This window comes from Rhyacophila brunnea, unplaced genomic scaffold (genome assembly GCF_057557595.1).
Source record: "Rhyacophila brunnea isolate RB1 unplaced genomic scaffold, BYU_Rbru_1.0 scaffold_12, whole genome shotgun sequence".
NCBI lineage: Eukaryota > Metazoa > Arthropoda > Insecta > Trichoptera > Rhyacophilidae > Rhyacophila > Rhyacophila brunnea.
The window spans coordinates 10,625,572-10,643,165 of NW_028232774.1; the positions used below are offsets into that span (position 1 = coordinate 10,625,572).

A 17,594-nucleotide genomic window follows, 5' to 3' on the forward strand; every position below is an offset into this window, starting at 1 on the left:
CAAAACGTTGGATTTGTGCACGAAGTCTCGAACGGAAAATAATGTAAAAAGAAAATTATTCCAAGTCATAAATTATCCGAATAATAATTTGATGATGTCATTACAAATGAAGTATCGACTGCCCCAAATGTAAATGTGTTTTTCACGGTAATATGTAAAATACCCTTAATTATTTATGATTGATACCCCTCAACCCCAAAATCGTACGTAAATAGAGCAACAGGCAAAAATTATTACCGACGTAAAAACATATCGCGATTTTTATTAACATTGTACACCTCGCGGTGAAAATGAGAAGTTTTTTTACTAAATTTCTGTATCACAGATGGTACTGTAATAATATCTTGTATTCGAACCAAATATTTTAATTTTGGAATAATATTAAAATAAGTTTTCTGTTATTATTTTGATGTGCTAATAATTGAATGTGTTGCGACCATTCGACACAGATGGAATTTACAACAATATTATTATCTCTAAATGCGTATTTAATATTATGGAGTATTGTGCTACCAGGGACATCTAGTGACATAATTTATAAACATGCCCTACAATTTACTAAAAATTCAATACAGTGAAACCCCGATTCTACGATTTCCAAGGGACCCTAAAAACCCGATAAATGCGTGATATATAATTTTTTTTATAAAAAACTTTTGCATTTTTGTTGCGACTTATCAAAATTCGTAATACGAGATGCCAAGCAAGTCTGAGCTGCCTATGCAAACAAAGCAATGCCACTGAATCACTGAAAGGTCAGGCGAGACCGAACAAAGCATTATAAAAAGTACCATAGACCATGGTTTCCCAAACTATGGGTCGCGACACACCAGTGGGTCGCGAGCGAATATTGAGTGGGCCCTCGCCACTGTATACCTACATGAATTTAAAAAAAGTGATAAATTTGATATTTCATTCAGCTATTTATAATTCCTAAAAATTGAAATAAACTTAAGTTACGGAAAATATTGTGATAAAATAATAATAATTTGAATTGCCAATGCACTACAGATGGCAGCACAGTCGCCAGCTAGCGCTGGAGCTAGTGCCAGCCATACTAACAGCTCAGTCGGCGACAGCGCGGCGAACGAAACACATGTCGTGTCGTGTCGTCCCGTGAAGAACTCATTGATTTATCAGAAGATACGTCACTGAAAAATAGTTTCAATCGTAAACAGTTAACGAAATTCTGGCTCTCAGTTGCTGATAATTATCCTTGCCTGTTCGATGAAGCTATGAAAGTCCTCCTCCTCTTTACTACCTCATATCTATGTGAGGTCGGATTTTTGGCTATGCGCTAGCCTACTATTGGTTTGTGACACAGACCAATTCAAATAACTTCAATAATCAGCGGGAAACGAGCACTACATGTACACATGCTTACTACTACGATTGCGTTTGGTTTAGAAACAAACTTTCTGTTGGGATATTATTATATTCTGCTATATATCATATAAATAGTGATTTTACATGGCACTTATACACCGTAATGCTTTATTTTACGTTTTGGTTATGTTCCATATCCACAAAATGCAAAATGTTTTTCGTTTTTGTGGATATGGCACAAATTATGGATATGGAACAAACCAAGATAATATTTTTTCCTATTTTTGTGTTACAATGTGCGTAATATTTCATTGTTACTGTGTTTTCGTCAATAATAATAGACACATTATAGGTCATTATATTTATCATTAATTGCGATAAGAAAAATTGTTACAATAAGAATATTAAAATACTTAATCTTGGTAAGTGATTGAAAAAGGACATAATGTAAATTATAATACAATATCATTGAAAAAATAAGAAATATAAAGGGAAATAAGGCAATTGAACGTTTCCAGAAAAAAAAAAATTAATTTAATTTTTATTGCATATAATGCTTTGAAGAAATCCTTATCATTTTGTGACTAATCAATGTCAACGATTTTCTTGTTTTCTGTTGGAACATATTTTTTTTAAATAGGAATTTCAGGTAAAATATTGCAATTACTATTTTGTATAGGAAGAGGAACCCATTTTTTTTCTAGAGCTACTGGGAGGGATAATTATATTATGACAAATCAAATTTATTTCAATGAAGTCATCATTGAAATCCATCTTCCATTTCACATTTGATAGAATAGATTGTTTTTCGTATTTTAAATGCTTTAATTTTGTGAATTGCATATTGGTAAAAGCATAAGAGGCTGCAATGGCTTGGGAGGTAGTCGAAAAAATCAGCCTCTAACATCTGTAAAACTTAAAAAAAACATTTTTTTCGATGATATTTTCAATATACCTTAGTACCTACCGAATCAATGAAAATGGAGAATAAACCTCCCAATTTCTTAGGAAACGTTCAATTATGCTATGAGCAGTATATACCTCTTGTAATGTTCCATGCCCAGGTTCAGAAAACTTTTGTTCAATTACGTTAATATTAGAAAATACCTATATCAAGGAGAGCAGTTGACATAACGGAATTTTTATTTTGAGGTACCTACACATTTTTATCCGGCCACAAAATTATTAAGTACCTATATGATTTACGGTTGGAATGTCACGAATGATCTGCGGCAGTATTTTCAAAATATTTCCAGATCTGCCATTCAGGAATTCGTGCCAAATACAATCGTATACAATTTTATTTATATTGCAATAAGCTGTAGTTAAGACTTATAAAAAAAATTATACGTTTGCCTTCGGAAGAGAAAAAAACATTTTCCAAATCAAATGTTATCAGAAATTCTACGGGGAGATGGAGAAAAATCCATTATTTACTTTAAAATATCTATTTATAACAATACAAGACGAATCACAAACAAATTAAAGCCAGTCAAACGTTATGCATGACGTAACTAAATGTAACTATGACTAAAAAAACTCACTAAATTACGTATTGTTTTGTTCTTTGTCCACATTCTTCCAGATAAAATGCGCAATGCCATTGGTTGAAAAGGATATGGAACAAACCAATACAACTTATAATATAGCGTAGCGAATTAATACTATTGGTTTGTTCTATATCCGGATATGGAACAAACCAATCCAATCTTTTGTATTATTTTTATGGATTTGGAACAAAAATATACTTAAAACTAGTTTATTTCAATATTTTTCGGTCTTTTGTCACTGGATATGTAACATAACAATACTCAATGATCGTTTTACGTAAAAAAGTTTTTTTTGATAAAAGTGGTCTGTGTCACAAACCAATACTAAGGTAGCGTATGGTTAACATTAAAACTAAATACCGAAATAAATTGGATATATCAAACTCACTGCGATTAAAAGTAACTAAAGTTGAATTTGATGCTAAAACTGTAATGAAGAAAAATAAGAAACAGATACATCCTTCCCATTGAAATAACTTTGTAAAAAAACCTTGCAGGTGTAGGTATTTAAGTAATAATTTTTTTATTATTTAAGTTGTGTTTCTTATTTCAACAGTCTTTCATTCATATTGGTAACAAAAATATTTTTTTTTATTTCAATTAGAACAAATAAGACAGCATTAAGTAGTTCCACGACTCGCCACTAGGGAATCTGAGCATTACCAATATTTATTGGAAGATTGGAAATTTTTGTAAGATGGGTCGGAGCCCAGTCAACTTTGGGAACCACTGCCATAGACAATTCTACGAAATGAAATGAAAAATATTCAAAAAAACGGTCAATCGGGATAATATTGGTTAATATTTGTGAAAGGACTATAATATTTAGACGATATATCGGGGAACGGTTAATGCGGGATTATTTAATATTGTTCTTATGGGTGTTTGGCACAAGTATACAAATTGAATTTATTGCCGTTCTTTTTGAAATTCACTTTACATGATTACAATTAATTATTATAGTACTATTTGCATTTTGCACAGGTGTAAAACTTGATGTACGATTGTATGATGTTTAGTGTTTACCTAATAATTATGTATTATTATTATTTAGTTAGTAAATGTTTAACAATATAGTTGGAATTCATTTGCCAAGCCATGTTATTAGTAGGGATAGCAATACTGAATATATGGAAATAAATGAAAAAAGTATCTACCAAAAAATCTCTTTAATATAATAATATTTTATAGCGGCTCTCGTGGTACAGTGGGTAAGGCGCTGGCCTTCCGCCCGAGAGTTCTGGGTTCGATTCCCGGTGAGGACACAATATTTATGTGTTTTTCTCAAAGCCTGAGTTTTTGTGATTATTCAAAATTACTAACAACAACCTTGTACGAAAAAGCAAGGACATGGTTATTAATAATTCTAAAAAAAAAAACTTAAATATCTAAATAGGTACCTACTTACATATTATGTAAACATTTAAAAATAGGTAAAAACTTCTAAAGCACGCCAACGACTGGCGAAAATAATTGGATAAATTTAAAAATAGGGAAGTACCTACCTATAATAATGCAAATTTATTTCACAAATCCGCACGTGTCGTTGCTGGTAACCAAGGACGTGGAAGAGAAATGGAAGTAAACCAGACATTGCGTAACCTGACAAAAAAATTACAGTCCTGTTACCTTTTATACATTTTGTATCCACTTTCAATACTGAATAATATACTAGAATGTATTATTTTGAAAACCGGTATTTTGGTATCGAAATATACTGGGATATCTGTTTTAAAATACCAGTATTGCAATCCCTAATTATTAGTAATAAATTGATTTAATTGGAAACGTTGTCAAGTTCGTGATGCACGTTATCATATAAGAATACGACACGATCAGGCGTGCACACTAAAAAAATACATGGGCGTAAAATGTACTAAAAAATTCACTACTGAATATAAAAAAATATATGGATCACAATGGTCCTTGGTGCTTTCCATTTTATTGTATTGGGGAAATTCTGAACATTACGAGCCGATGGAAATAAAGTTTATGACGACTACTGAAAGTGTCCTGAACAGAACATAGACCCAGTGCCTCGACACTGCAAGACCTACTCATCAACAAGGTAGTCGGTACTATTCTTACCCCTCCTACTTCTTACAACGCCTCGTTGACAGTCGAAAAATATTATTTGGGAAATTATGGCACGCGTACGTAAAAATGTTCGCAAATCCTGCACTAGAGGGACAAAGATGGAGTGTTATGATGTAGGGATAAAGCATGTCACCAGGTATGTGGCCCTTTGTAGAAGACACGTTTCTGCCAGTAGGTACATTACAAATTTTCCCTATTTAAATTGCTAAAACTAAAATTGTATTCTCGGCAGCACTCTCATGTCTGCATTTTGTGTTAGTAAGAACCTATACCATATATCTAATCGATTGTGTTGTTATACACTATCACTATTTCTGTAGTAGGTACAAAGATTTGATTTTACAAAATGTAAGTGCTAATAAAACAGGAAAGGGAAAGTAAATAAATATACTTATATATTATTCAAAAACTTATATTTATGATAAATCTATTGCTATATTTTACAAAATTACCTATTTACAATGTAAATTAAAATCCATAATAATATGATGTGCCAAGTGGAAATGTCTCAATAACAATCTATAAAATAGTTTGCCATAAAAGTCATCATAATAGCTACGAAAAAGAGGAATACAGAAGATAAATAAAATAAACAAGTCTTTAAATAGTTTTGTAAATCAAAAGTAATGCTTTGTTGTTATCTAAGAATACAAGTAACTCATGAAAAAGATACAATGCAGCATAAGTCAAAACCACCGGAAATGTTGCAACTCTCTTCTACGCACACAAGCCATACTTTCATGTACCCAATTTTTGTATTTACTGTATATGAGTCGCCTAGAGCACTGTTCTTTGTAATTAGAAGAAAAGTATTGATCTCCCTTGAATATTATTAATGAGTGAGTGAATCAATTTACATTATTTAAAAAATATATTATATAATACAATACCTACTCCTAAGGCTGCAGACACACAGCACATTATGAGAAATAGAGCTTCCTGGTTGGTTAGAAAAGCCTTGATGACAGAACTCACATTATTCATTGAAAAATGTGAGTTATATGACACTAACAGTCAACTATGTCAACTTGAAGTGACTTTTGATAGCCAACTATTTTTCTTTATATAGATTAAAGTCTTTAGAATCACTTGGTAATATTTAACTCAAAAATGACAAAATTGCAATATGTGAGTTACTTGAGAGACACATGTGCCGATGCAACATTGATTTTAAGTAATATGTTAAAATAGCTCTCTGCAGGAGCAATAAAGAGGTATCAAAACACTGTGTAAACAGAGATATCACCACTAGGGAATCCAATCCCGAGCCGAAATTCTGATCCCGGGATTTCGGGATTACAATTTGACAATCCCGGGATCCCGGGACTGGTCCCGGGATTGGCATTTTTTTCCATTGTTAATATACAATTTTTATATTTACACATAACATTGATAAAATCGGTCAAAAATAAATCTAGTATAATTTATAATATTTAAGACATTTATTATTAATATTGTATATCTACGTTCAATCTTGGAAATACATAAGTTTAATGGAGTAAATAATATTAAATATATACTCTTATATATATATATATATATAAATAATAATGTGAATTTAATACGAGATTGCTGTTTCTGATAGTAAAGACTTAACGAATGGATTAGCGAGATTTAAAATAGTAAAGCAAATAAGCATGTCGTACTTATGGCCTTTCCGCTTCATAAATCTAATTAGTCAGCCAAATATGAAATTGCCGTAAAACGTATGAGGTCACGGTGGAATTACTTTTTTAAAAGTGCGAAGCATTGCTTTTTTCCAATCTTTCTCATTTTTAATAATTTATGTGAAAAAATAAATGAATCGACAACTTACACATGGGTATAAATCAAACTTCACTCAAACTCAGTTTATTTCTAACGTAGTTATTTTTTATTAAAAGTATTTTTTCTGTTATGTTTTCGCTTTTATTTTATGTTCCATAAAAATTGATAAAAAAATCGATCCCGAAATCCCGGGATTATGTTTATCAATCCCGGGATTCATAGGTATCGAAAATAGCTAGGGATCCCGGGATTCGGGATCCCGGGATTGGAATCTCTAATCACCACCAGATTAGACAGACAGATCCACACAATAGAGCCAATTATGACAAATTAAACTATCCGAGCTTCACTTTTTGCTACCCCTCGTCCAGCGGAACTAACTGCTACTGCTCCCCCAGTAGTGCCAGTTGCTAATGCCCCTCCTGCAGAAGTTGTACCTACCCCAGCAGAACCAGTTGCTATTGCCCCTCCCGCAGAAGTTGTAGCCACCCCCGCAGAACCAGTTGCTATACCTCCGCCGGCAGAACTGGACGCTGTATTCCCTCCAGCAGAACTAGTTGCTACGGCACCACCCCCTCCATTAATATTATTTCCTCCCGGTTTAGGCCAACATGCCCATTTGGAGGCATAGTTATTTTTCTCGCCTTGTGTCTGTAAGATGGTCTGATGCTGGTTTAGGTTTGCAAGTTCGTTTATTCTTTTCAGTCTTTCTTCACAGCAGCATTCAGGTATCGGTGGACTGTTTTGCAGAGATACCGACTGGAAACAAATAACAAAAGATGCACTAAAAGATGTTAAATTTTATTCCTGGTACCATTTTTTAAACGACAAAATTTAATATAAACCACTCTCACATTTTAAAGTTTTGTTGAATATTAGAGATCTCAGTGGTAATTTTTAGCCTCATTTTCATATTGTCACCTCAATACTACAACTAGATAACTTGATTTTCACTGTTTTTGAGATAGCTATTGAATAATATGATTCTATATTTCCTTCTCTACAAAATGATAAAATTAGGTAAGTCAGAAGTTAATGGGAACTGTATTAATTTTGTGTTTGAAAATATTAGATAACCTTAAAACCATAAATGCATTAAATAAATAAAACAATATATCTACAAAAATTTTTCATACAATCGAACAATATTTAATGGTTCCCAATTAGACAAGCACAATTATTTTCCATTTTTATTTTAAATAATAATTATAGCCTAGATTTATGTTAATCAAGTAAACTTTATATTTAATTTTCCCAACAATGACCAAATCAGAGTTATCTAGTTATAGTATTGAGGTGACGAAATATAAATGTAATTAATTAGATCGTTACCTCAAATGCCAGCTCAAATGGCCAGTTTACAAAGTAATTATTAAAAGACGGAGTCAAACTGAATGTGGCGATGGCAGCTAAGAATTTGTCCAAGTAATCATCAGATCTGTACATCATCAAGACTGTATCTCTCAGATAATATGGAAAGTCAGATCCCAGTTGTTGCCACGTGCTTCTTATCCTGTAAACAAACCCATCTTTGGCGCATTCGTATTTTGGTACCTGAAAAAAATGCGAATAACATTTTTATCTATTGTTCGTGCCAGTTTTCTTTTTAGGTTCAAATAAACGTAAGGTCGATGAAAATTAAATGTTTATGGTTGGTTATAACTACACATTTTTATTTTCTAATAAAATTTGTTTATTAAATTTAATTAAAATATATTATTATGAATAATTTATTCAAAAAAGAATTTAACACATTGAAGAGAATTGACATTTTTATACTTAATTAAAATACTTTGTAACGTAAATTGGATGTTTTGTATTTCGTTGCTTTCGTCTTTTCGTCTTTAGTAAATTTAAAATAGCACTGCTCTTCGCCTTTAATACCCACCGTGTTGGTAGAACTGTCTCGTTCTGCAGTCCACGGTGGCTTGCAGCCTGATGCCGCAATAGAAGTGGAAATTAGGAGACTGGCGCCTGAGGATAGTTGCGTTGCCACATTATCAAGAGCTGACGCCATCTTTGAACCATCTTGATCAGCTAAACATGCTGCAGTTGCATTTATCAACTGAAAACATAATCGTACTAATTAGTAATCGTTCATTTTCATACTACACTCAACATCAAAAGAACCTCTGAACTTAGTTGGATAAGGAACGCGTGCAACTGCAAGCATTGAAGGTATCCACAAAAGGTAAAGGTGATTAAATGGACATCTGCAAGCTGAATCAGAAGAAGATATCTGTTTTAGTTCTTAGTTTAGGTTTTTAATATCATTATTTCACTATAATTCACAATTCTTAACAGTATAATCAGCGTTTTTTCAGCAATTTTCTTTGACACAGATGACGCAACGATTAGTATAAAAAGGGGCCTCGAAACAGTTCAAGCTAGTCCAGTCATACGATTATTAAATTATACCAAAATCTGTGATTCTAGTACAGAGATACATTGATATTTTCACTATATACCTACGTTGGTAGTTAGAATTTATTGTTTTACTTAATTTTGCACTGTCAACCAGTCACCGGCAATCAGATAAGTAGCAACCACGAAGCATAAGAAAGGAAATCAGCGTTTACGCACGTAGTTGGGGCGACCAGTCACACTTTCTGTTTGCTGACAATCATGGTTGCCTGAGACCAGTGGACAGTGCGTAAGAGACCTAAAATACAAACATGTTGAATCTTCCAGGTGTAGCCTAATATGATTATCCTATAAAAAAATGTTGAAGCGAATTTCAATTCGATATAATGACATTTTTGTATGCAAATAATGTAGCGTACTTCCTCATTTGATAGTGATAATAAAAGATGTCCTTTCTAGTCTCATTTTAATATATTTGAGCTCCATCTCTACAGAAGAAGATTTTTTTCAATATCTTTGCTCAAATACGAGGGTTGTCCGTGAAATAAGGTCTCCAAGGCGCTGGAGTCGCGAGGAACGCTTTAACGCAAGATCCGGGGACACTGGTGTTTAGCTTGGTTTCCCGGGTATAGATCCCAACCACTCCGAGCTGTCTACTTCCAGTCGCCGCTACCGCCAGGTGTGAGGTACGTTCTGTTATTCGTTTTTTGTGTGTTAAGGACATTTTACACCCATAGAAATTTATTGACAGTTATGTGAAGTGTATGGACATTAAAAACGTACGAAAATGGTGCAGAGAGTTTAAAAACAGGCGTACAGACGTCCATGATGAACAGCGTGCCGGACGTCCATCAGTTTCGGACGATTACAAAAGTGGTGAGGGTAATGCTTGAAGATCGATGGGCGACGATTCCAGAGCTGTGCAAATTGATCCCTGATGACAGTAAGACTACTATTGAGAAGATTTTGACAGAACATTTGCATTATCACAAGCTGTGTGCAAGGTCCCCAAAATGCTCACAGAAGATCACCAACGGCAACGAGTTGAACTGCAACAACCGACCTCATCAACCAATTTGGATGGGATAACGTCACATACCTACAGCCCGGACATAGCACCAAGTATTTATCATCGCTTTCCTGTGTTGAAGTCACACCTGGGTGGGACAAATTTCAGGACCGACGAGGAGTTGAAAGAAGAGGTCTTACACTACCTGCACACCGCGGCGGTTGAGTTCTATGGTTCACGAGTACACAAAAAATGCTACACCGCATGCAAAAATGCATCGATCGCAACGGGGATTATGTAGAAAAATAGTAGAAAGTCCAAGCTTTCCAACAATGTATAATTCATTGCAAATAAATGTGTTTTTCTTTGTGATAAAAATTAGAGACCTTATTTTACGGACAACCCTGGTATGTACTACTATACTCAAATTATTCAGTTGTTATTAATAATATAAACCATCAGTAAATTATATAATAATACGTACATATTATATTAATTTCTTTAGAAGAGAAATCAGTAAGTAGGTAGGTATAATATTATTATAGTACCTGTGCCATGGGACATCCGCTGGGTTTCTGATCCAAATACGGCAACTGCGACGATAGCCAATTAGCATTGAGTGCGGCAAACTGTCGAAAGTTGTCCATGGGGCTAGCCAACATGTCCTTCAATATTCCCCGGAACTTAGAACCGAGCATTGTCAAGTTGGCTATCGGCGTATCTAATATTGTGCTAACGACCGAACTGAAATAGAATATCACGTAACTTTCAAAATTTTTGCCAAATTCAAAAACTTATACCTATTATAATTTCGTGTTGGTTGAAACTTCCCAACCGTTATGGCACAAGCGATTGGGAAGTATGCCACATGATATTGTTGTGTACAGTAAAATTCAAGCATTTACTCAACATCATGCAATTTACTATGTCATTTGATGCAATGACGTCAGCATTATAATTATTTTTTAGCATTAATTTCCATATTCAGTGTAAGGTAGTTTTTTTAAGCACTGAAAAGTTGTGTTTTCTTAAACAACTAGAATTATCTAATTGAAAGAATTGATTGAAGAACAGTCAAATATAAAATATGAGAATTACATTACTATATTACCGTGTTCGATTATAAGAGGTTCATATTATGGGCCTCCACAGGGTGGAGGTTGTATTAACAGATTTTTGTATTCACTTGCTACACTAAATACTAATTCCCTGTCATTGATCCTGTTGGTTGACCTAAATAAATAAAAATAAATATATATGTGTGCTAGTTTCAAAATCAGGTAAGTCCACCTTTAGGTATTTTCGACTTTTTTGTGAATTGCTGAAGAACTACTACTTTCTAACATTTCTGCATTATCAAAATCTGGAACTTATTAATTTTAAATATTCTAAATTCGAAATAATATAAACTTTCACCCTCATGACTATAATTATACTCGAGAAAACAAAAAGCTGTTTTTCTCCTATTCATTATGGACTTGGCTGATTTTGAAATCTAGCGACACATAAAGGTATATATATAAGAACCACTACTGACTCATTCTGGGGAAAAACCATTTCAATGTTATCAGTGTATTCGCTCATATTGTTTAACATAATATAATGATTATATGACATTGGCTTAATCTATAGGCAATAAAAAGGTTAAGATGTACTATTATAATATTATTTACTTGATTGTTTTCCTTTTGTCTTCATTGGAAGCTGCTGCAACAGTCGTATTTGGACAAATGCACTCTTTCTTTTCCCAGTGATTCAATTCCCCATTCCAACTTTCAGTATTGTTATTATCCTTTAATAAAATATATGAGAATATTTAAAAATAATTACAAGATAAAAAGAACTTTTTATATACCACGTTTTTAAATTTTCTGTTGAATCATATAAACTTGACAATTCTATATCGTATTAATACTTTTTCTTGTACTTGATAGAGATACTGAAATGTCATTTTGACATTATTTTCATATTGATTTCCATAGTAATGCACGTATATATTAATTATTTAGTTTCTAGGACCCCCTTAGCAACCAATAATAGTGTTTTACTTTTTACGAATTTTTTCCGAAATAACTTTCCATACAAAACAGAAATAACTGAAAATGAATTCAATTCTGCTTAAAGATGGCTAAAAGTATTAAAAGAATGCATTGTCATTGTGTTCTGATATATTCTAAAAGTTTCAAATGTCTAGCTAGTCGGGAAGTTAGTTAAATTGCAAGATTTGTATTGGACAAACAAGAATATGAGATAATAAAAACGTGGTAAAACATTCAAATCATACAATCAACAGAAAATATACATAACTATATATTTTTTAATTAAAAATGGTGTCCTACCATAACCTTATTAAATATTGGACAGTATATTTAGGGACATGGATCAATGAAAAATGGGACCAGTCTCAATAAATTTAATAAAAACAAGAATTGAGATGGCAAATGAGACATCCTAGACTAGAGACTGGGTATGGTTCGCTATTATGTTCTCACAATCCTTTTTAATAAAATGTGTGTTCATTGAACAAAATAATTCATCATATTACATATTATTTTATGTTTATTTATATCATTAAAATGTAGTTTACTAAGTTTTCCCGAATATTGTAATTTTTATTTATTATTCTTAGTTTTACTGTGTTTTTGTTTAAATTTCAAAAGGAAACATTGATTTTTATATAAAATAAATATGTGTAAGTATAACTAAAAATTCTTTTTTATACCGAATCCAGCTTTGGTGCGGTTACGATACTGGAGCTCGAATCGATATAAATAAAAAGGATTTCAAGTTATACACATTTATATTTTCTAGAAAAAAATTCTTAAATTTAATATTTCTACAAAATTCCAGAGAACTTATTAAACTATGATAAAAATAATTAACTGTATTCGTTGTCAGTGTGTATTTTCCATTGGTGAGTGCGCATAGTGCCTGAAGATGCTAAAAGGCGAAACACGGCTTACAAAAAATTACTCAAATGGAATAGTACAAAACTCAAATCAATTAGAATTTAAATTCAATATCCATCAAAAGTATCCTCCTCGGCCGATAGAATTATCTTTTTAAATAAATTTGAATTTACAAAGGCATCTCTCATCACGATGTTTAAAAAATTATTCAAACATAAGTTTACTTACAACTGCATTGGTGACTGAAGCTGTCAACACAATAATTAAAACAACTAATAATTTATTATTTGTCATGTTTATTTTTCACTGCTTACGTTATGACTAGAATAAAAAATATGGTTAAGAATAGACATTAAAGCAACTTATATAACATCAGTTGCATTAACCCCTTTGTGACATAAACTGGTAATATTATTTAAGCAGGCTTATTTTACTAGGCATTCGAGCAGGGGTACCCAACATGTGCCTGCGTCCCTAAGGCAAACCCTCTCAACCAGGGATCCCGAGCTATTTTCGATACCTATGAATCCCGAGATTGATAAACATAATCCTAAAACTTTCGGGATTGATTTTTTTATCAATTTTTATGGAAAATAAAATAAAAACGAAAATATAACAGAAAAAATACTTTTACTAACAAATAACTACATTAGAAATAAACTGAGTTTGATTTATACCCATGTGTAAGTTGCCGATTCATTTAATTTTTTCACATAAGTCAATAAAAATGAGAAAGATTGGAAAAAACAATGCTTAGCACTATTAACAAAGTAATACCACTATGATCTCATACGTTTTACGGCAGTTTCATATTTGGCTGACTAATTATTAGATTTATGAAGCAGAAAGGCCATAAGTACACCATGATTTGCTTTACTATTTTAAATCTTGCTAACCCATTCATTAAGTCTTTACTATCAGAAATAGCAATCTCATATTAAATTCACATTTTTATTTAAATTACAATATTATTTACTCCATTAAACTTGTGTATTTCCAAGATTGAACGTATACAATATTAACAACAAATGTCTTAAATAGTATAAGTAATACTACATTTATTTTTGACCGATTTTATCAATGTTATTTGTAATTACAAAAATTTTATATTAATGGAAAAAAATGCCAATCCTGGGATTGCCAAATTGTAATCCTGAAATCCCGGGATCAGAATTTTGGCTCGGGATTGGATTCCCTACTCTCAACCAATGTGCCTTGAGGGATCGGGAAGTGTGATACAGGATCTCATTCCATTTCCCTTATAAATCATGTAAATTCTGATAAAAAGTAATATCTTCATTCATTTCTCTCACAAACTTGTTCTACTAGTAAGTCAAAAAAAAGTTGCCTGTGGTGGAATTTTCTCTGTTGTTCATTAACACATTAAAAATCTTTGGGCGAAAGGAAGATTGCGATAAGTCTTAAAAATTGAAAAACGAGTTAAAGATGAAAAATAAACCATAATACCAATGACATTAATATGGACGAAGCATCTAGAAAATAAAATGACACTCACTTTGTGTCGGGTCTGCCGGATGGCGAAATTCATATTTTAATATCGGTATCCTACGCTCAAATGAACATTCTGCTTGCAAGCGGTCTGGCGACACCACTGGGTCTGCCCATACAAAATTTCTGACTGTCAGGTTTCGACTCCACCGTTATTATTGTGTTACAAAGTGCCAATGTGCCTAGTTAAAAATTGTAAAAAAATCTACTAAACACTCCAAGAAAGATGGGATATCACTTTTCATGTGTTAGTATTATTTATTATTTATAAAATGCCATTTTAAGATATTGATGAATGTTTATTCAATGCAATTGAATGACAGGAACCATTGGACAGTCAGTCGCCTGTGATTCGCTGGGCTCACTTGCGTCTAATCTCCGAGAAGTCGTAAGTAACCGAGAATCTGTTTCTAACGCAATGAGTCATGACACTAATACACCAATACAATAAAGGTTATATTACTATAAATTCTCGAAGCTTGTATCGCATAATGGAAACGGATACGTCATATGGTCACCTGACATCTACCTATACATCTGTGAATGACTTTCATGCACAATTTCTCGTGCGCGCCGGGCCGGGTATGAAGTGAGTTGTCCATTTAATATGTCATTGCATAATACACATATTATGTGTATTGCACAAATGAGAAGTAAAAATCAACACTTCTGAATTACTAAATTTCATATATGTACAAGCATTGGAGTTCCCTTACAAATGGTCTAAAAATTAATCTTCTTTTGGCTGTCCTGAAAAGCAGCAATTTAAGACTTAATGCCTTCTTCCTTTCGCACACAGGAATTGTACTTACGCCATAGTAGTTGTAGTCACTCCTTTTTGAGAGGATTCATTAACTATCTCTGGACTTTGAAGTATATTTATATTATGTGACTCACTTCCGGTCTATGATCATGATTTTGATTTTCAAACTGTTATCTCAAGACCGCCCCCCCATTACTTTAAAATTATAAAACAGCTAAGCTATTATTTTATTATGACGTGTTTCTGAATGGTGATTAACCATTCTAAATTTGTGACTGACGAAATTCAACAACTTAAATCTATAGCTGTGTTAAAATACATCCACATTCGTGGAGATCCATACGCTTCTGTATTACTGCAGAACAAATTTGATACTTACATAGTGAAAATATTAAAGTTTAAAATCAATATTTCAAAGAGATCCAGCCCCACGAAAAATTTACTAATGTATGTGATATAGCTACTAATGCATTACAAAGCTTATTCAAATAAAGTGTCATATTTGACTAATACAGTTTGAAAAAAGAGAATTTGTTTTGTTAACAATAGACGATTCATTGAATAACCTTAAAGCATTATAATGTATGCATAAATCAATAGTGGACTCTGAATAATTTTTCATTCAATTACTTTGCATTATTTTTTGATTCTATTTGGGAACTATCATAATTGGGTACGATGACATTCAGTGAACACATGCTTATATTATATTGTATTACATGACTTTAAAAATATTCAATTATAGATAGAAATTAAATATATTATCTTTCTATTTTGGGTCACTCTCTAAGACCCTTTACTTATTCTTTTCAATGATATTATTATTGTAAGCAATTCTCAAGGCTTTCTCTCACTGATTCGTTGGATATGCTTGCCGAGTGTTTTTCCTATGGGTTGGTTCAGGCCAGTGGTTCTGAGCCGCAGGTTTGGGATACGTGATAAGCATTTGTTTCTTGGCTCCGTACATATAAGATTTTCGATGGGGAATTTGGGCATAAATGAATTTACGGTAATCAATTTGGCAACAGTATACGTGTCCGGAAATTTATACATATGCAGTTCGCCGTATCACACTTTACCGTGAAATGTTGGATCGGAAATATATGGTCGTATATTAAAGACCGTCTAACCTCTTTGGGTCGTATAGTACTGAGATAAAATTCATGTCTAAATAAAACACGGTTCTTGTCGGTTTACAGGAAACCAGCGGCAAACAAATTTTTAAAATAGCCGATATACTGGATTATTTGTTAGGTTAGATTTTCATTCTTGAATAAATTCATGAATTTTGCCAAAATCAGAGATGACCGTATAGTATACGGTCATCCCTTTCTGATAAGAAAACTCACGGCAAACTGTTCTACGGTGAAATATAATACGTACAACTTACATGTATATGTCCACCATTAACGATGAATGTTGGTAATTTACTTATTATTGGTATATGTAGCAATCATACCACTTGAAACACTTTAATATGTATGTTTTGTTGTCAAAACAAAACAATAGAGCGATAATATAGTAAACATTTCCTCAATCATAATTAGATCAGTAAGGTCTGTTTTGGTTTTTAATTGCGACAATATCTCTTGTAATATATGTACTGCATTTGTATAAATTGAAAGGACAGTGCATGAATCGTCACTCACTCATCCAGTCCGTCACGAGATGCACTATTATTGTCAGGAGTCCTTCACTCGACATAATCAACATCATTCCACTCGAATCAAGTCTCTCAGTTCATTAATATGATCAATCTCTTGATCACATCGATCTCACCAGTACATCATTATCCGCGATTATAATCTCACGCTGTCATCTTTAGTAAAGTGTTATTGTATTCAGTGTATTCTTGTCTTTACCTCCACCTTCATCCACTTCCAAATACATATATTCTACTTCAAATTGTATTTATGTTGATATGAGCTTATATTATATAGTTTGGTTTCTTGGCTAAAATGAAAAAGTTGCGCTTTTCGAATAATTCAGTTTCAGGTCCAGATAAGTGTGATTATTATTGGGAGAAATACATCTATAGGTATAAACTTTTAATAAATTATATTATTATAAATATACGACATTAGCATGAAGTTTAATTGTTTTGACCAAAAATAAGACACAGGAACAACGCCAAGTGACAAAAAGTTTTGTAATAGGTTTGATGTATGTACAATCAAAAATAGAAACTGTAAAAATATTCACATTCGCCCTTCGTAAATTTGCTGCACACTAGAAGAAATTGCATTTGCACATATCATGCAAGGTTAAACTATTCCACTATAATGACAATAAAAAAAATA

The 17,594-nt window shown here is 32.6% G+C and overlaps 1 protein-coding gene across 1 annotated transcript; it reads right to left on the minus strand.

Moving 5' to 3' along the window:
• Positions 1-6,893: 6,893 nt before the first annotated feature.
• LOC147077752 (uncharacterized) lies at positions 6,894-11,892 on the minus strand. Its single transcript, XM_085960753.1, has 5 exons — positions 11,787-11,892; positions 10,662-10,857; positions 8,629-8,805; positions 8,073-8,294; positions 6,894-7,499 (listed from the first exon to the last, which is right to left on the minus strand). Exons 2-5 carry the CDS (start codon positions 10,809-10,811, stop codon positions 7,071-7,073), a joined length of 978 nt encoding a protein of 325 aa, XP_085816879.1. The 5' UTR covers positions 10,812-10,857; positions 11,787-11,892; the 3' UTR covers positions 6,894-7,070.
• Between the last annotated feature and the right edge of the window lie 5,702 nt (positions 11,893-17,594).

Coding starts and splice junctions, on each gene's coding strand:
- LOC147077752 (XM_085960753.1), bottom strand. CDS start 10,811: ATGCTCGGTTCTAAGTTCCGGGGAATATTGAAGGACATGTTGGCTAGC. Junction 8,806..10,661: donor GCGGATGTCCCATGGCACAG/GTACTATAATAA, acceptor TTATGTTTTCAG/TTGATAAATGCAACTGCAGC. Junction 8,295..8,628: donor GAGACAGTTCTACCAACACG/GTGGGTATTAAA, acceptor CATTTTTTTCAG/GTACCAAAATACGAATGCGC.